The 21,103-nt window shown below is 34.6% G+C and overlaps 1 protein-coding gene across 10 annotated transcripts in view; it reads left to right on the top strand.

The window, feature by feature from the left end:
• SLC4A10 (solute carrier family 4 member 10) overlaps nt 1–21,103 on the top strand; it is a 474,235-nt gene that overhangs the window by 427,264 nt on the left and 25,868 nt on the right. For all 10 annotated transcript variants that reach the window (XM_050752258.1, XM_050752259.1, XM_050752257.1 and 7 more), the window contains 6 exons: nt 4,584–4,689; nt 9,290–9,451; nt 10,877–10,990; nt 12,442–12,603; nt 18,779–19,030; nt 20,260–20,328. In XM_050752258.1, the coding sequence (XP_050608215.1) occupies nt 4,584–4,689; nt 9,290–9,451; nt 10,877–10,990; nt 12,442–12,603; nt 18,779–19,030; nt 20,260–20,328 (865 nt within the window). The remainder of the gene's footprint in view (nt 1–4,583; nt 4,690–9,289; nt 9,452–10,876; nt 10,991–12,441; nt 12,604–18,778; nt 19,031–20,259; nt 20,329–21,103) is intronic.

Raw genomic sequence — 21,103 nt, 5'->3', positions numbered from 1 at the left:
AAGCTGAGGCACGAGAATCGCTTGAACCTGGGAGGAGGAGGTTGAAGTGAACTGAGATCATGCCACTGCACTCCAGACTGGGAGACAGAGAGAGACCCTGTCTCCAAAATTAATTAATTACATTTTTAAAAGTTAGCTTTATTTGGAAGTCTGAGGACTACGGACCAAGGCCTATTGCCTGGGATCAGTTCTGTCAGACGGTTCCAATGCAGCAATTGAGTTCACAGTTTATATACAAATGGTGAAGATTCATTACATGCAAAATCGCATCAGAGTTTGTGTATAATAGTTGATATTTATAGATTATTATTATAGATTATAATTATAGATTATAGACTATTATCTATAATAGTATTTATTATATAATAAATATAAGAATTATTATTACATAATTTATATTATTATCGATAATAATAATCTATAACCTATAACATGCTAGGCTGCCTTCTGCTGTTGAAAATAATCCAAATATCTTGGGCATATAATTCTCATTGAGGAGGGCATGGTATGTACAAAAGAAATATTCAACTGGCTTTCCCATGATTGCAAACCTTTCAAACTTTTAGAAGAGAAAAAAAGAGACAAAGCAAATATAAGAGAGATTTTGAGATAATTTGTACACTCTGAAATGAGAAAACAAACTTAGAGCTGACACAAGAAGAACTAATTATTTTTTTCAAGTACATTTTATTGTTATCAAAATAGTCCATACACATCCTGGGGGAAAAAACCCCCACAAATAGTACAGGAAGATTATAATTAAAAGCACCAGTTCACTCAAAGGCAACATTTTTAATAAAGTTTTTTAAAAAATTATTTTTAGTGATGCCTCTAAATTTCTAAATAATATGCTTATATTTTTATTTCTTGTTTTACCAATGTTAAGTGTGACAAATTTACTTTTTGCTCTTATAAATATAGATTTAGCTAATTTTTATTTTGTTTTGTTTTATTTTATTTTATTTTATTTTATTTTGAGACCGGTCTCGCTCTGTCGCCAGGGAGAGTGTGCAGTGGCGCAGTCTCTGCTCACTGCAACCTCTGCCTCCCGCGTTCAAGTGCTTCTCCCGCCTCAGCCTCCTGAGTAGCTGGGAGTACAGGCACTTGCCACCACACTCCATTAATTTTTGTATTTTTAGTAGAGACAGGATTTCACCATGTTGGCCGGGATGGTCTCTATCTCTTGACCTTGTGATCCGCCTGCCTCTGCCTCCCAAAGTGCTGGGATTACAGGCTCGAGCCACTGCACCTGACCGGATTTAGCTAATTTTCTACACTCATCCCCAGCCTGCCTCTTCACTCTACCTCCCTTTTCAATATGATAATATCACATCTTAAGTTCCATCATCCCTGTAACCTCTGTAGCTATAAGTAAATAGCCACAAATAACATATGTAGATTTCCATTTCTGATTCTATCAGCCATAGGTAACTCTCTTTACAATCTACTTTGTAAGAGGAGATGAATAATTCTCACTTTTCCTCCCAATATTCTCTTCGCCTTCTACATCCCCACCCCCGGCTCTATTGTAATGGCTATTAACATATGTTATTTTGTAACCATGGGTAAGTGTTAAGTAATTTGCCTAAAGATTGATTCTAAAAAATTTAAAAATGTAGAAATCTTTATGTAATTATAATTATGTAAGTATTATTTACTGTAGAACCAAGTTAATGTGCAGTGCTTCCCTCTCCATGGCTCCAGTGTCATGACTTCTGTAGCACTTTACAAATAATGTTATGAGTATATACTTCCAGAATGGTGGTATAAGAAGCTCGGCAGACCCTCTCCCCAGTGAAACAACTGTACTGGTTAAAGTAATTTTAAAAGGCAATCATGAAAAGTCTGGAAATTTTCTTAAGGGTATACAGCAAATGAAGAAACATTTATTCCAAAAAGTGTACTAAATCTTGGTAAGAACAATGAGTCCCAGGCACTTGAGTCACAACCCACTTCCCTTCCTCTCCTCCCAGCTCAGCATGACAGAAGCTTAACTCTGGGCAACTTTGGCCAAGAACACAGGGCTTCCTCAGCTTCCAGTTGAGGCCAACTGTATGTTCCCAAGAGGAGAAGGCTGACAGCATTTCTTGTCTCTCTTCACCCTTCCCCTCCAGAAGCTAAATTCTGGCTAGATGAATCCAAGAGATTGGGGCTTCCTTCTCTCACCCAGCTCCTACCCGTAGGGTGGCGGTTCAACCTCAGGCCTGGGACACTGAGAATAGTATGGGTTCTCAATTATTAATGAGGCTCTGATTATTGCCCATGCTCAGCTCCCTGCTCCTAAAGCAGGGGAGTCACTTACAGAGGAACACAATGCTGTCCCCATCCCTAGTTCTGAAGCCATGCATCCGAGATTTTCCCCAGTGGAAACACTGAAGCTCTTTGCAAAGGAACTAACTTTATTTGAAGCAGAGTAAAAGGAAGTTCAAGATAAAGGTATTCTCACAAATAATGTAAGTTCTGGTGGAAAGCAATTAAGAGGAGGTTGGTAGCTTCATGAAAGAAAAGCTAAACCAGATCAGCTAGTGTATGAGAGAGAATCAGGAAAAGAGATAGCTAAGAAGAGCCCTCCTGGGTCAGAACAAACCTCAAGCACTGACCACAGCAGGCAGGGCACCGTGGCTTACACCTGTAATCCCAGCACTTTGGGAGGCTGAGGTGGGAGGATTACTTGAGCGCAGGAGTTTGAGATTAGGCTGGGTAACATAACAAGACCCTGTCTATATTTTAAAAATAAAAAACAAAAGGCTACTGCAGCAAACAGGCTGGAATTTAATTGGAGCAGACCCCCAGAGCAATTTATGTCCCAGGACATTGTAAAAAACAACAGAACAATCTAGAACAGAATAGCTGGATATATGTGATAAGCCTTAGAGCAACCACTAAGAAAATAACTCGAAAAATACATAGTGAAGGAAAGAAAACAACAATGTTCCTAACTTCACAATCAAATGAATTCTCCTTTTCAACATTTCACCAGTGGCTCAAAATCATTCCACTTTTAATTTTTTTTTCTTTTTATAATGTCTACTGAAAAAGTAGCAAAATCTACGGAGGAGAGCTTTATTTCTGAAAGGGGGTATCACAACCTGCAAGTGGGAAATGGAGCCTCTGGTTAAAACTGAAAAGCAGGTGCTTCGAAGGAGGAAAAATGAAACAGGAATTCATACTGAATGGATTGGTTTAGCATACATATTCAATCGACTATAGGAGGAGCTATGAATATTCATGAAGGGGCACACGTGTAGTAAGCTAACATGTCTGTTACATATGTCCCATGTTCACTTCGTGGTGGAAACAACATTTAAATGTACTAAAATTAAGCTCTATATGTCAAAAGGTGAAGCAGAGGACATGAAGGGACTCAGCATGCAGTCTCCGTAAACTGGCCAGAACCACTCCATGTTCAGTGGTCTCTTATCAGGAAGGAATGCTAGCCAGTTGCTGTGTCGAAACTACAAAAAGCAAGGGGCAGTGTAAAATGGTTGGTTGAAATCAGCCATGGAGCAAGTCTTTCAGAAGAGCTTGTTTCTGTTTAACCCTTAGGAATGAAAGCCTACTGGTGGTTAGCAAGGTAGGGGGTGTAACTGGGTGTGGCTGACCTACTGTTCCGTCATGGTCAGGAGCTCAGTTTTTAAGGTTTCTCTGGGGTCTCCAAGTGAGCCTCCCTGGGGAATCCTCCAATTTCCCTAGTGAGAGCAAGAACCATATCTATCTGTACTGCCCAATTCAGGTTTGTTTGTTTGTTTGCTGTAATAGACAATAACTATTTAAAGAATGAATAAGTGGTGGTAAAGTGAAACAGACTAAGTTCCTGATGTAGAAGGCAGAAGACTGTTGCTTAGGCAGACCAAGTAGAAACTATATGATATTTTTCTGTAGTAATAACCTTAGAAATGGCAATTCGGTTCTATAGTACAATTAATATCACTAAAAGAACGGTCCAATGAACTTACAAGTTATGTGGTGTATGTGGGTTAATCTGGGAGACCAACCACCATTTATTAAATTCTTCTATACAAAAATGCTTTCTGAAGGGCAAATAGCAAGTTTACAAATGAATTTTTGGAAAACAAATTGTAAATTAAAGTTCACTTCTAAGGCTATTAATTTGTGGGTATCTTTGTCTATATCTTCTTCTCATTGATATATCCTCAGGTACCTAGAGTTCTCCCTTCAGCCAACCTTAATTTTGAATTATATGCCAGTTATAAATGATCTTCAGAATATGAATTAAATACCCCCTTTAATTTTAATTGATACGATTTTACAATATTAACTACATAGTGACAGTAGATTTGGATATTTATCATTTTTCTATTTGACTTATAATTTAGGGCCAAATGGGTATCATAAGGAGCTCTCATTCCAGGAAACACTGTAGAGTAGTCTAGTATCCTAACAGTCCATCCTTCTTGATTTTTGAAAATAGTCTGTTGTGGAGTAGTTTAGGATAACCTAACTACTTGTCTGTCAAATAGAGGAATGCTGTGACTGGAGAAAATGGAGCCATTATACATTATTCTTTGGTACAGTCACAAAAAGCTACTTATTTCACAAAAGACACTATTTTGCCTTTTCAGCTGTAACTGTGTGGAACCGCATAATCCCAGCAATGATACATTGAAGGAATGGAGGGAATCCAATATTTCTGCCTCTGACATAATATGGGAGAATCTAACTGTGTCAGTAAGTAAAACATTGAAAATTAAGTCATACCTAAGAGCTTTTGTTGACATTGTGACTCAATTATTGCCATTACAGTAAAATTTGTTTGAATGCATAATATTATAAAACTAATAGTTGTGTTTGAATTTTAATTTCATCATTTCAGATGCTCATCAGTAAACTGGGGTTATCTTTCATTATTAAGGTTGTTCTAGTAGAAGACCAGAATTGCTCAAAAAGCTCATTTATACAGAATTATGTGACTGAGATGGACTGAAAGCACATTAAATATGAGTGGTGTTGACCTAAATGAAACCATATGGCAGAACTAAGTCTGCCTTCTGTGTAAAGAACTCAGAATGCTCTTACTTTACTCTGTAATGCTGCTCCAGCTGTTCCGGATCTGCTGGGGGGAAGGGGATGTTTCTAATATTCTAGTGTCAATACTAAAGTCTTTGGGAGGAACAAATATCACTTTTCTTCACAAAATTCTGGCACCTCCCTCAACAAGATATTTCTTTTTTCCATTTTGTTGTTATCTCCCACTCAAGAAAGGGCATGGCAACATATTTTTCACCTATAACAGTTAAATCCTGTGCCATTGTCTTATTTCCTTTGACATTTCTCTGCTTTGTAATTTCTTTCTTTTCATACCTGCATTTCTCTATTTTTCTGAATCTATTATAATTTCTGTGCCTCTTTACCTATCAATATTTGCATTCTATACTTCTGGTTCAATAAAATCTTGTAATTTGAAAATGTATTCTGCTTTTAATAAGTATTAAAATCTGAGTAGCCCTACTTTCTTTTCTACTCTTCCCAGTTATAAACATTACAGGTTCAAACCTTCTGCCACTTTACCTGCCCATATAGGCTCAAATTTTATTATGACTATCAGCAAAAAACTATATGAGTTCTAGTTCATTTGATCAAATGCATACTATTTTAGTAAATGGTCCAGTTAGGGAACATAGAAATCTTTTTTTTTGTACAGATATTATAAAACTCTAAACATGATTCTTGTAAAGAGCATATGATCTATTGACTATTTTCTTGATTTTCTCTATTGAACATGTTCTTTCAAAATTGAAATCAAATTACTTACTCTTTATTTAAAATTCTATCTTGTCCTATATTTTACTACTTCTATTCTTACCCTAATTGTATTCTGTAGAATAAGCCTTCAGTTACTCTTGTTGTTTTGTTATTGTTAACATTTATTCAGTTCCACCTATTTTTTCCTAGAAAAATAACATCGCCAGGCTGCTTCCACTCAAAGAGCCATTTTAACTGAACAATAAAAGAGTTGATGAGCTGATCAAGAAAAAAAATGCTATAGTTATTCAGAATTTAGACATGGGGTCATGATTAATGAAATCAGTAGTGGGTCTTCTGTCTACATTTTCTTTGGTAGACTATATTATGTTTACAGAGCCTCTTGATGTCTTCTTCAATATGAAAACCCAAATGATCCCATCTCTAAGTTATATAACATGATAGTTTATTCTATATGTATTTTGTATTATGTGAATAATTTAATACTAAATAATAATATTCATTCTATGTATTAGAAACTTCTGAATTTTTAGAGTTCTAAGAAGCAGACATACAGCACAGTTATCAGGCTAGCTGTGAGTTAGATACCGTAAGTTTTAAGGTCAAGTAGAATAGTGAAAAATATTTTACAATTGAAGCAAACACAGCATTGTGGGGTTGTTGGGTTTTTATCTTTTTTTGTCATTTTAAAAAGTTTTGTACTAGGTGCTAACATTCAGGCAGAAATTTTCATATTATTTTTCATTAGTTAAAAGCAGTTTTTGCAATGGATAATTGCTAATCTTGACCAGAAACAGTCTTTATCACCAGAGGGAATACTATATAAGGAAAACAATCTTGTAATGTTTAAGTAAAAAAAAAGACCATTAAAATTTTTGTCTAATTTTTATGCTGACTTTTTCCTCAATATGTTCATACTGTCATCAAAAATATTTTATTAATAAAGCACTGAACTAGTGGCTTTTATAACTAATTTTGTTAAAATAGTGATATAACATTTAATTTACATATTATTTATTTGGCAGGTCCTGTAATGTTTCATTGAGTTGTTACATATCTCATGAATTATAATTTATACCTTGCCAACTCAGCAAGGGCAAAGAACTTTAGCTTTCTTTGATTCTCCCAAACTGCTCTATGCATAGTAAGTGTTAATCATTTGATAAAAGTACTTAATGTCTGTTTTGAAACAGTTTCATCTTACTATTTAATGCAAATATTTATGGCAAGCTAGAGTACTTAAGTGTGTATATATATGATCTCAAAAATCAGCCTTTATAAGAAATCCTTAGGCACGATTTAAAATATTCATAAGCAGTTAACCAGCGTTTGGTGTTTTGTTGCCTGAATTACATATTTAGCTTGTACATATATAAGGGGCAGGACACTAATGCCAACTTTAATTTCTTATTTTATCTAACTTAATTTTTGCCAACTTATAGAATTGCTGAAACTTAGAATGTGTTTGAAGAGTAATTAGTAGAAATCAGTTTGTCAACAAGCATTTTTTGAGTACCCATTGTAACTGAAACCATATGTTAGACTCAAAAGAAGAGAGCAGGATTTGGATTTGGTTTTCATTTCTAAATTTCAGGACTTACTCTGTGTGTATGTGTGCATGTATGTATGTGTGCATGCGTGTGTGCCTCCGTGTGTGTGTTTGGGATACAATTCGTATAAAACTGAAAATAAATGTAGAATTTAGCAGGTCACAATTTTTCTTTTTTAAAGTTAGCATTTTGTTTACTCCTAAAGAGAAAATAAATAACATTTTCAAATATGCTTTAAATTAATGTAACTAGGCAGGCCATTGGCAAATTATAGAGTGTAAGACAGCTAAGGGATCCTTTAAATGTCATCTATGTTCTTAAGAATTGAGAACAAGATCCCGCCAAATGACTTTTATACCTGTAGAAATGACAAAAGATGCTCACAAATTTATAGATAATGTGTTTATCATGGAACTTTTAGCTCCTTTTTCTATGTAACCATTTTGCTACCCATTATATTGCTTAATAATTGCTCTGCTAGCATTTCTGGACAGGTGCAGAAGAGGAAGAAAAACACAAGGATTCATTTTTGCCACCTTATCTATTTTTACGGCATTTTGAAAGAAGGAAAATTAAAACTTTAATTAAGGCCTGGGGGATTTTTCTGTGGTTTTTCAATTAGCCAAGTTGCTGTGCTCTGCATTAGCTTAACATGAATAACTGGAATTTAACTTTGCCTATCAAGGAAGATGTTTGCAGTTAAATTAGAAAAGGGGACAGATTCTTTAAGACAATGATAAGGTATATTAACTATATTTCTCAAGACTCTCAGGCTTAGGGTAACTAGCAACTCCAAGTAGATTTTACTAGTTGTTTGTTTTCAGATGACAGGGTAGCTATTTGTGATTTATTCTACAATCTTTGGAATGTATTTACTTTTTGCTCTACAAGGATTTCAGGCCTGAAGTTAGGCAGACTCTGTGTTTGTGGTCAATCTATGAGTTCATATTTTTCTCCAAGATCTCTCTGCAATTCAATTTATGTTCAGGGCAAGAATATCTCAAGGACTAATGAGATCACTGGATCGTTTAAACTATTATTTCCTGTTTTGAAATGTAAAAATACTTTAGTAATCTAATTTTTAGAAAGATAAACCAAAGTAAGTTTAAAATAATTTTTTTCTTTCAAAATATTTGTTTGAAATGCTGTTTTTCCTGGAGAAAAAAAATTTTTTTGACTTTGCTGCCACCTCATGGCTAAGGCAGTAATTAGAAATAATTCTTCAGGCTCTTACAGAAGAAAAAATAACCCATGGAGAAGTCATAGTAAATATGAGCTTTGCCTTGCTCATGTAGTAATTTTATCTCATTTGTTCTTTAATCCAAGTTCGATAGTCCCATCTTTGACTTACAATTTCATTTCAGTCATTGTATGTCATAGTTTTCTTGTTGCCTTTCTCATCTTTCTTGGCAGCTTTTGGACTAGATAATTCTACAAAACATTGTTGTCCGTCAATAAGCAATAATAATCTCACTGCAGAAGTCGTGTTTGTATCACAGCTCTGCGGCTGCCCCCCAGTGGTGAGGCCACAACAAATTATTTAACCCCTCTATGCCTCAGTTTCCTCAGACATGGAATATAAATAATAACATGAACCTATTTTATGGGATTGTTGTGAAAAGTAATTTAAATGATGTATTTAAATAGCTGGGCATAGTGTCTGACCTTAGTAACCAATCACTATTACGTATGTCATATTTTCAATACATCTGGTGTTAGGAACTTAGTAGGTATTAGATTTAATGCACATTAATTAATTGGTAAATCAATTAGTCTTGTACATTTAAATTTAAAAAGTGGTTCATGTTCAAATTTTTCATAAACCTTTGATATTTCTCACCACCCATCCAAGTTGAACTTGAAAGTCGTAATGTAATGCCTGTTAAATCATTGCGAGAGCCATAAAGGAAAAGCCTCAGCATCTGAACTACAATTGATCAGAAGGTGTTAGTTTTCTGCAAGAAATGTGTCTGGTTTTTTCTTAGTAGCTCCATTTGTTTTACTTCCTCTGGCAGGAATGCAAATCATTGCATGGAGAGTATGTTGGACGGGCCTGTGGCCATGATCACCCATATGTTCCAGATGTTCTATTTTGGTCGGTGATCCTGTTCTTTTCCACAGTTACTCTGTCAGCCACCCTGAAGCAGTTCAAGACTAGCAGATATTTTCCAACCAAGGTACTTAGACTATAATTTTCTTGATCTAAGTGTAAAATAACATAGGACAAAAGAAAGAGTAATTGGTGTAATAAAGGGAGCCACTGAAAGGCTTTTGTGTGAGTGAGCTGCCAGGTTAGTTGTGGGGTGAGATGAGGGGCTGAAGAGAAAGAATTTTGTGATGCAGGTGCTGGGAGTGCATATGCAGGCTTCTCTCCTAACTGCAAACCCCGCGGATCAACTCCTACTTTCCTACCGACGTTTTTGGAAATTCACAGCACACACTGCATTACTGATTGTCACTTTTTTGCCCAGTGAACAGTGGGAACTATTCCAGCCTGACAGATACCTCAGAGGAGCCTATATTACATTCTCTAATTGGGGAAGCCCCCGCAAGACTCATTGGAACAATATTCTCTTTTTCAGTGTTTAAACCGTCAGTCCCTCCCCCTAACCCACTACGTTTGCATCTGCATATTTGGAAAGGAAAGTAAACAGAGAAACAGCTTAGTTCAATATTTAACACTGCAAAGTAACACCTATAATGTCTGATTCCGCCAAAAAAAATTTTAAAAAAAGGAAAAGAAACAAGGAAACAAGCTTCTTAGGGATGAGCTATAGATTATGATCAAAATTCCACTCTGGGAAAATATTTCAAGAACTGTTCCTTCCGAAAGGAGCTTCTTTTTTGTCACCACTTTCTTCCCTAAAGTGGAAGATTCATTTATTTCCCCAAAAAACTTACTCTGATTAATACAAAAACATTTTTATAAGCTGAAACAATAATCTTAAGCATTTTGTGTATGCTTGTGTGTATGTCATAAAGGCATCTTAAAATAGACTAGATCTGGATAATAATTGTATGTGAATATTTGCTCAGAATTGGCTTTATAAATGAGAAATGGCTTTAAAAATTGGCTCACATAGAATAAATTTTAAATTTGCCCACTCTGTTGTGTACATTCCCAACTGTCATGCTTATATTCTAGATAAACTAAAACATTATGTTTCTTTGATAAAAACAGATAATTTTATTTTATGATGCTTCAAGTTTATCATATTAAAATGTTACCTGTGTGAAAGAGATCCCTAAAACCCGCCAAATTCTGCCCATGCTACCTTATTCTGTGTTCTGAATATTCACATGCATGGGTTCATCATAAAGTTAGATTTTAAATAAACATTGAAAACAACTCAACCACGATGTAGCTATTCCATAATGCCTCATTCTGGAAAGGTTGAGTGTGTACCAATCTTAACGACAGTGATACATAAATATATATTCAGGTTCTGACAGAGCTAATGGTAATCTTATAGTTTGCATAAAATATAATATTATGATATTATGTCATAAAGTGTTTATAAAGTGTGACTCTAGATTATGTTCCTGAGTATTCCTTGATATTTATAGCTACTTTAAGTGACAAGTGTTTTCATTATTTTTAGGTTCGATCCATAGTGAGTGACTTTGCTGTCTTTCTTACAATTCTGTGTATGGTTTTAATTGACTATGCCATTGGGATCCCATCTCCAAAACTACAAGTACCAAGTGTTTTCAAGGTGAATTTATCATAGCACTTACTATCTCTCTCCCTCTCCCCATCTCTCTCAGTCTAATCTTCATTTAGATGATACCTATAACCCTAGTACTTAGGATTTTCATGAAAATATAAAGAATTTAGATTAGAAGAGCAGTAAATGAAATGCACACAGCATGGCTAAAATTGGGGTCTAATGTTTAAAAAAATAAGAATTACAAAATATAAATAATTATAAATATAAAAATTGCTTGAAAAAATTTCCTGTCAATTCTGACAGTTGAAATATATATATATATATATAACATTCTTAAAAGATAAGGAAGCATTTGAAACTAAGAGAAAAGGATTATCTTGGCAGAATTGTACAGTGAACAAGGCTTGAAAAACAGATAAAAATAGATTGGAAATAGAATTCTGACCGTGTTACTAATGAGGTACAGTTTGAACATTCCTTATCCAAAGTGCTTGGGATGAGAAGTGTTTCAGAGTTCTTTTTTTTTTTTTTTTCAAATTTTGAAATATTTGCAAACACATAATGAGGTATGTTGGGGGTGGGACCCAAGTCTAAACACAAAATTTATTTTTGTTTCCTATATACCTTATACATATAACCTGAAAGTAATTTTATACACTATTCTTAATAATATATGTGACCTATCACATGAAGTGAGGTGTGAATTTTCCACTTGTGGCATCATGTGAGTGCTCAAAAGTTTCAGATTTTGGATCATTTCAGATTTCAGCTTTTCAGATTAGGAGTGCCCCTTTGTTTTCTCTGTCAAACAGGGCTGGGGACTTCTATATAGGACTCTTGTCAGATGAAATTTTGAGAATCATCTCAGACAGCAGTCATGTTTGGAACCCTTCCCTGAGCCTCTGCTCTGACCAAGTATCTTTTTTTCCATTTTCACTCAATAGCCTCTGCACATCAAAAATAACAGTTACAATACCATAATGATGTATTCTGTTTAGATGTCTGTCTCTGATTCTAGACTGAAAGAAGCCTCTGATTTATCTTTGTATCTCAGTTCTAGCACAGTGTTCTATGTGTCAATGTGCTATTTGTAAATTTCAATACATTTTCCAATAGTTAATGGTAAATATTGATATTATTTTATTTAATACAGGTATTGATTAAGAACACAGATTTTTCAACAAGTCTGTCAGAGTTTAAATCCCATCTCTACCACGTACTAGCTTTGAGATCTTGGGCAAGTTACTGGATCTCTCTATGCCTCAATTTTCTTTTCTGTGTCATCTTTAGAGTGCTGTGAAGAAAAAAAATGAGTTAAAATATTTAAAGCACTTAAAATGGTTTTAAGTGCTTTATGAGTATTATTATTATTTATTGTAGCCCACTCAGCTCCTCTGTTTATAATTAGGGCTTTCCTGGTAGCATCTGTAAGACTTAATTTGATCAAGTATTCATTAATCCAGTTCATAACTATGCACATCCTTTACTTTATACAGCCCACCAGAGATGATCGTGGCTGGTTTGTTACACCTTTAGGTCCAAACCCATGGTGGACAGTAATAGCTGCTATAATTCCAGCTCTGCTTTGTACTATCCTAATTTTTATGGACCAACAGATTACAGCTGTCATCATCAACAGAAAAGAGCATAAGCTAAAGGTATATTTTAGCATTCATTTTAATGTAAATCATTATGACTTAACTGATATTAACTGATGTTCATTTGACTTCTCCTGTATTCTTATTCATTTGTACAGTGAAATACATAAAATAACATTTTCAGATGTATAATTTTTATTGTCTTACAAGATACTTGGTCTTACAATGCTTTGAGAATTTACTTATTTGTAGCACTTGGCTGAGCTCAAGTCTGAGAACTCACCTCCAAGGCATAAAATAAAAAAACATTGTCAAAGTTCTAACTTTACCATATTTAGCATATTTTAGTGAAATAACAATCTGTTCTGGTGAAGTACAACCATACCAACTTGTCTTACATCTGAGATTCCTCTATTCCTCTATTTAACCCTAAGTGTATCTATTACATTTAATTCATTATCAGAATAAATTACAACTTCAACTATTTCTTATTTTCTTTAATTATTTTTCTTTCTGCCTATAACAACAAAATCCAGACATAAACGTCACAGTTTGGAAGTGACATCTTTGAGTTTTATTGCAGATTTCACTGTCTCTTTTATAAAAAGAATAAGTAAATATAGATGTGTCTTGGTTACATTCTGACCTTGCCATTTTGCAGTTGTGAATAATCAAAATTGTTCACTGGTATGCAATTTGCCTGAGATTTGTAATGTAAGCACTATCACTTACTTTCAGGAATATGTTAAATAAAGTCAATGAAATCATTAAATGGTTAAAAATAATCTGCATCAAACCTTGTAAAAACAGAACATGCACAATCTTGTTTTTGTTTTGGTATCATGGAGAAATTGCCAGCTATTTTCACATACCCTTTAAACTCTAGGAGAAAAAAATCATTGTCAGATTTCTATAAAGAAATCATGCTTTATAGGATTTCTTTTGTAAGAATGTTAGAAAGATGAAAAAAATCTCTGATTAAACTCTGATGCAATATATTACGTTAGTGCAAAAGTAATTGTGGTTTTTGCCATTGCTTTTAATAACAATAATAACATAAATGTAAGAAGGCACACTTATTTGCAATAAATCTTATGAAGAAGGAATTTTGAGTATATGATGGAGAGAATGTGTGTCTGAAAGCAAAGGACATTCTTCATTCTCTTTGTAGAATGTAACTTCAGAATTCTCACAACTTTATGTATTTTATTAAATGACACATTTTTAAAAATCAACTAAAAAACTGTTTTAGGAAGAAAGCAAGCCATATAATTATTATTTGCCTTTCAAAAAAGATTTTTTTAGCCTTCATAGTTAGGCAGAAATTCTAGTGAGTCCACTGAAAAAATTATCCTTTGTAAGGGCCATCAGTTAAATGGATTCAGGCAGCATTTTTTTCTTGTTGTAAGTGGAATCATATTAAAACAAAGTGTGGAAGTGAAATGTGTGCTGAGATTGTTATTACCTTCCTGGCCATTCTGAATCTTTGCCCTTTCCTGGGCCCTCAACCTTATAAATCACATGGCACTTGCTCTTACTCCATGTTCTTCATGAGCCCTTGACATTCATAGCCTTTCCAAAGCTCCACATTGACAAATACACTAATTTCCCCCTTCACATACACTGTGGAATAACAAAAATGTAATAAAGCATTCTTCAAGTGGTCCTTTCAAGTACTTGCATTTATAGAATTAAATGCAGAACTAGAACTATTTTTGTCACTGAAATAAACCTAAGGCTACATTACTAAATCTGTTTTATTGTGCAAAGAAATGATTATGTAGTCAAAAGTTTCATATTTTTGCCCCTTACTACTCTGGATTTAGTAAGTGATATAGCAAATCTGGCTAATCATAAACTCTGCTATATGGCCACAGGCAGAAGAGTCAGCCCGTTCTTGGCCACTGCGAATCGGAACTCTCCATCCTCCTCCTTAGATATGAATACTTTAAAAGCAAATTTCTTCCAGTGAAGATGTATTTTGTCTACATTGAATCCCTATTGGGCCTACAACTCTTATCTCCTTAAGCTTCTGTAGAGTGTGGTCTGATGCTACTGGGTTTCCCGTTAACAACAACAAAATCACCTTCTCAGAATGTTATTTACTCAGAGTAACGGTTTGTTCCATAGTACTTCTCCCCGCTTCACTGAAATGTTTGCAGTCTCCTGGCTTTGACTTGAACCACATTTTCACTAAAAGATGTGTTTCTTGAGTATATCACCAGACCACAAGCTAACCACTTGTGAAAGCATTTTCAGCTTTTACTAATTTTCTTTTCTCACTTTGAGAAACCCATTTTTGCCTTAGTTGGAGCATTCCCCGAAATTGTTTAATGAATCATGTTTTGTAGTTTGTGTATCAAACACTTGGTAGACTCCACATCATGTATCTAAGTCTACATACACCCAAATCAACTCAGAATTCCTCTTTTCATTCTTTATCTCTCCCAAACATATTTTAGATCTTTTTACTTTTTCTTCACCTCTATTGCCAGAACTAGTAGCTGGTTTTCTTTTGGACGATATTTCTCATGCTGATAAAAATGTTTTTATTGGCCAGGCACAGTGGTTCACGCCATAATCTCAGCACTTTGGGAGGTCGAGGCAGGCAGGTCACGAGGTCAGGAGTTAAGAGACCAGCCTAGCCAACATGGTGAAACCCCATATCTACTAAAAATACAAACATTAGCTGGGCGTGGTGGTGGGCACCTGTAATCCCAGCTACTCGGGAGGCTGAGGCAGGAGAATCATTTGAATCCAGGAGACAGAGGTTGCAGTGAGTTGAGATTGCACCATTGCACTCCAGCCTGGGCGACAGGGTGAGACTCTGTCTCAAAAAAAAAAAAAAAAAAAAAAAAAAAACTGTTTTTATCATTTCATGAGTGTCACTATGTACACAATAAAGCTGTGTTGCACTGTATTGGTGACTTACTACTCCCAAAGAATGCGGGAGCTCAAAATTAGTAAAACTCGAACTCATTGCATTCTGTTATCCTTCGGATGGCTCCAGAGTGAAAGAAGAGGCAAATATAAAAATTTGAGAATGTGAAGTATCATGTATATTATACATAAATGTACATATAAATCCATACTCTCTCTAGCATTTGTTTGTTTGTTTGTTTGTTTGTTTCTCCCTTGGAGAAGTGGATTAGGCATAAGTTAACTGAATCCCTTTGAAAAGCATTAAAAATATCTACTTGGGTTTTTTAAAGCACATTCTCTAAATGTGAAAAGAGAGATATAATCTTATAAAAAAGAAAGTTTCTGTTAAGATACAACTGTGGGCTTTTCTACATGTTTCTGTAGACAGTTCAGGCTTCTTTTGACATCATTTTTAATAAACAGCAATACAATCCCGGATCACTTGAGTAAATGAATGCATTTGCAACATTCATTTGGCACCATATTCTCTTGATGATTATGGCATTTGATATGTTCTTTTTTGCCCTCTTTGTCAGCCTGGTTCTTCATGTCAATCTATAGTCTTTTATGTGGTTAACTTGACAGATGCAGGAAATTGCTGCCAAGCTTTGAAATGAATTTTTTCAGCAGTGGCATCTGGGTATCAGATGGTCCTCTTGGCTGGCCTCTTGTCTTGCTGCATGTTGGTTTTAGTGGGGTCTGGTGTAGCATCACCTGTTGCTATGCTCCCTTTTCCTCCCATATGTCCATTTCCTGTGATTCATGGATGAATGTGAGAATAAAAGCTCTAGCTCTGTCTTTATTTGAGAAAAAAAATCTACAGAAATATGTTAGAAGGTGTAGAGTTCTCTCTCTGACAAAGGGGTACTTCTCTTTGGCTGGCATGCCTATCAGCTAATAATTTTGTTACAAAGTCCAAGTTTTTAAAGACATTTTAAATGAAAGGCAAGAAGGATACTGGTTAGTTAGGGGAAGAGCAAGAAGTGCTTTATTTATTTCCTTTGGTTTACATTGAATCGAGATGCTCCCATTGTTGTACAGCATAATTAGGGGAAATTATATTTTTGTTTTTGTTATATATTTATACATTACAAAGCTAGCTTTATGAATTTAGAAAAGAAATTATTTCCTCTGAAAGAATTATTTTGCCCACTTCCTGCAATTCAGAATCCCACTGTTTACATTTGTATCATATTTTTTAAACATTCAATAAGAGCTATTGGAAATCACTATCATGATGAAGGTCTCCCTCATATTATTGAGCTGTAGTGAATGTGGACTCTGAGAAAGTCCAGGTGTGCTAAAAAGTACAAGCCTGACTCTCAAGGCCCCCTGTCTTCTGCCCTCCTCTGATGTTCATCTCACAGCCACTAGCTCCTCTTACATCTTTCGTTTTCTCTTAGCAGTACCACAATTTTGCAAAACAACTCCAAGGGAGCAGCATTCACATTGTACTCCCTTAGAGGCAGAGGCTTAAGTATGAGGTCCTTCACTGTTCTACATCCTTCTCCCTCCAGAGTTGATAGGACAAAACACTTCTCAAGCTGCTTAAGACGTTGTCCTTTAAAGGGACCAAAATCTGAGTTCTATTCTACGGAATTACACCTTCCAAAATGTTTTACAAAAGGCCAAGGTACAATATTACGGTCCTGGCAAAGCTTTTTTCTATGCTTTTTTGATTATGCTGACACCAGGCAGTTTCTCTTCCTACTCTTCAGCTCTTACTAATCAAATTCTTTCTTGAGTTACTTGCAAAGAAAAGTTTCCAGAGTCATATTCATTCAGGAAATTGAGTTAGACATTTTGGTGAATTGTAGCATTGCCCCAGTAAGCTGAGCCAATGAAGGGTACCACTGCTTTGGTGCCAACATAGGAGGAACCGGTCCTTAGGTACATAACTCTCATTTTCTCCTCACTATCATCTCTTGCACTTTTATAATTTGGAAGGGATGAGCAGAAAGGAAAGAAAGTACAACTGAGTTTAAGAATCTTGTTACTAAGAAAACAAAATCACAGAGAAAGACTACCATGACAAAATGCAACAGTGTGTTTCACACTCCAGGCTATAAGAGCTTTCATATTAACTGCAAACTGCTTGAAGTTATATAAAACTACCGCTAAAAATCAGACTATTATTCTCCTAGAAGAATTGGTAATTTCTGCTCATGATCATAATAACAAATTTAACTGCTGTATTTATTTTAAAATTACACTTACTAAATTTGATTCTGAAAAGTTTGATGCATATTTTATTTTCAAAAAAGTCAATTTGTAACTTTTATTGATTGCTTATTGTGTGCCAATGATTGTGCTAAAAACAAGAGGAAATGCTGAGAAGTTATGTAAGTTATCTGCTCTTAAGAAACATATTAATAGTTTTATTAAGGAGCCTTGAAACCTAATGAGTACAAAAGAAACATTTATTGCTTAACCATTAGAATATAATAGTACCTAACATTTTCTGGTCGCTTTCTATTGAACAGATATTATTCTAAATTATTTACAACATTAACTAATTTAGTTATCACAACGGTCCAGTGAGGTGCCTTCTACTGTCATCATCATCATCATTTTTCAGATAGGGAAAAAGAGACACAAGAGCTTAAGTGATTTATTGGTTGAGCTAGCATTTCATTCCAGGCAGTCTGACTCCAGAACTTATATTCTTAACCACTTTATTATACTGCCTCTCATGAAGCAGTCACTAAAAATTAAAAAGGAAAGGTGGAACATAAAGTAGGCCAAACCTTTGGCTGCTTCTGTGGCTCTACACTTTTGGTTCCTACAGGGTATGGAGGGAGTGCTCTTCCCGATCTTTGATTTCCCTCTTCCGAGAGCACCCTGTCTGTGCAAGAGGGCAGTTTCCACACACCCCACTGCACCTATTTTTCCTCCTTTACATTTCCTACCTGGGCCTAGGAAGCACTTAGTTTGCAACACCTGGAGGTTATTGACAGTGGAGTAGCATAACAGAGGAAATAGAAAACAAAAAACTGTGATTTCTAAGGAGGGGCTTAATTTGTCTAGTGTTGAAACTTAAACAATTTAGAACAAGATAGCACTATATTAAGGAAAAAAATGACTATACAGGGGAGCTTAGGCTCCATGATATTATTTTTTTCTAATAAAAGTCACCCAATGAGACAAAAGAGGGCAATTGGAAACTGAATGTTTGTTTAAGAGTTTACTCCAGGAGATCTGATATGAAGGGCTTGTTGAGTATCATCAGGAAGTGGTTTCTATTCGCAATCAGGCCATCCTTAGCCCTGTTGTTGACACAGTTTCTTTCTCTCTTTCTTTCTTTTTTAAACAGAAAGGTTGTGGGTACCATCTGGACCTATTAATGGTGGCTGTCATGCTCGGTGTATGCTCCATCATGGGCCTGCCATGGTTTGTGGCTGCCACAGTCCTCTCCATCACTCATGTCAATAGCCTAAAACTGGAATCAGAATGTTCAGCTCCAGGAGAACAACCCAAATTTCTCGGCATTCGGGAGCAAAGGGTTACAGGGCTTATGATTTTTATTCTTATGGGTTCATCAGTCTTTATGACCAGTATTCTGAAGGTAACGAAATCTGTCTTTATGAACTTGAGTGAAAGAAGAATATATTTATCATAATTTAATATTTTCATTTGAATCTGAGCCATAAATTTGCAAATATTGTGTGGCATGTGATGAAAGTGATGAATTTCTTAACCATGTTTATATAATTCTTCATAACCTAAGGGAGGGAAATTATGTCCTATATTTTAAAACCGTTAAATACATAAAAATTTAGTCTGGCAAAGTAAAATTTGATGAGTAAATTATTGTAACAATTTTGAAATGGTGATCAAGCTATGGGAAAAAGTCACTCATTGTTTCTGACTGACTTGTGACCTGAATTCATTACAGGCATTCATAAAGATTCTATTTTCTTGTCAATGGATAAATATATTAGCAGTTAATATTACTTACTATTAATAAAATATAGAGGTGAAGGAATGAGCCTGGTCCATTTTAAGTGCTCTATGAAACCACTGTCTGGACATCATCTTTGCATATACTGATTTTTTTCCCACAGAAAACTTGAAATCTATTTTAAAGGGGATTAACTAGTAATTATTTTGTCATGTAATTTTGCCAGATATATCCAAGGTGTGTTAATTGTGCTATAAATTACAACACATTTTATTTGCCAATAATTTGACATTTTAATTAAATTATTTAATCATTTACTAGTTTACTAGTATTTGATCATTAACACAAGTACCTTTGCAAGAATTATGTAAGTAATTATGTTATGTAAGTAATTATCTTATAGACATAAGATGATGGTGAACTATTCCAATAAAAAGAGAAAATCTGAGTAATCCATATATTTACAAATACCTGGCATAATGCAGGAAACACATCTAAATGTTAGCTTCCTTCTTTACCTTTAATCCAAATATCTTATCTTTGTAAAACAAAATTCAAATTGTCTCTAAAGTGGCATAATAATAGTATTATTGTTCATTATATACTACATGGTTTTTAAAAACAGATTTTGACTTATTAAATAATTATAACAGCCCTATTGTTATCATCCCCTTTTAGATATTGGAAACTAAGGCACAGAGAGCTTAAGTAACTTCCCTAAGGTTACACAGCTAAACAGTGCTAGAGCTGGAACTTGAATCCATGTCTTCTGAATCTGTACTATACTGTTTCTACTTAAAAATGCCTTTTTTCTCCATTTTTTCTTTGATAAATGCAAAACCACAATATATTTGAAAATGATTTGTACCTTTTCTCCAATTGTTCTTTTACAGTTTATTCCCATGCCAGTGCTATATGGAGTGTTTCTTTATATGGGTGCTTCATCTCTAAAGGGAATTCAGGTAAATTACTTACAGTACTACAGGCATATCTGTGATGACTTATCTTAAGATCTACTGATAAGTCATGTGACAGCTAAGAAAATGATGCCACCTGAGGAACAGCTTTTAGACCACAATTAAATTTCTTCAAACTTGTTTTTCTTCAAAACTTGTTTGAAGAGTTACAAAAGTTAAAGAAGATACTCTCCAGCATCTAAGGTTCATAAACTTATGGTATTTTATTTATCGTAAGTATATTAAAACTGTAAGAGGCTTAGATTTTACAGCATTTTTAGAAAAATCATAGTAATATATTTCAATACATATCCAAATATTTATAATATTTGACACTTTAATCTTGTGTATGGACATCTGTTGGTAAGAATAGGAAAAATCTTTATGTACAAAGATGTTCATTTTAACACATACTGTTATAATATTGGAAACAACCCAATTCTCTAACAGCAATAAAATAATTAAGTAACCTATGGTATATTCACTGAAAATTGATAATTTTGTATCAGTTAAAGTTCCAATGTACTTTTAGGAACTACAAAAGTAACGGCAAAAATGCTTATGACATAATACACAGTAAGAAACTACTGACCATAGGTTTATAAAGCCATGAGTTTGAGATGGGTTGTAAAGGAAGGTGTAGAAATAAAAACAATTTGTTGAGATAGTGATATCCTGGGGTTTTTACACCTTGTTTTGTTTGTTTTACTGTTATATTTATAGGATTATTTTAAAATTAGACTAAAATAAAGATATAGGCAGTTTCAAGTATAAGGGGAAC

This window comes from Macaca thibetana, chromosome 12, assembly GCF_024542745.1.
Source record: "Macaca thibetana thibetana isolate TM-01 chromosome 12, ASM2454274v1, whole genome shotgun sequence".
NCBI lineage: Eukaryota > Metazoa > Chordata > Mammalia > Primates > Cercopithecidae > Macaca > Macaca thibetana.
This window is presented reverse-complemented; position numbering and strand designations above follow the sequence as displayed.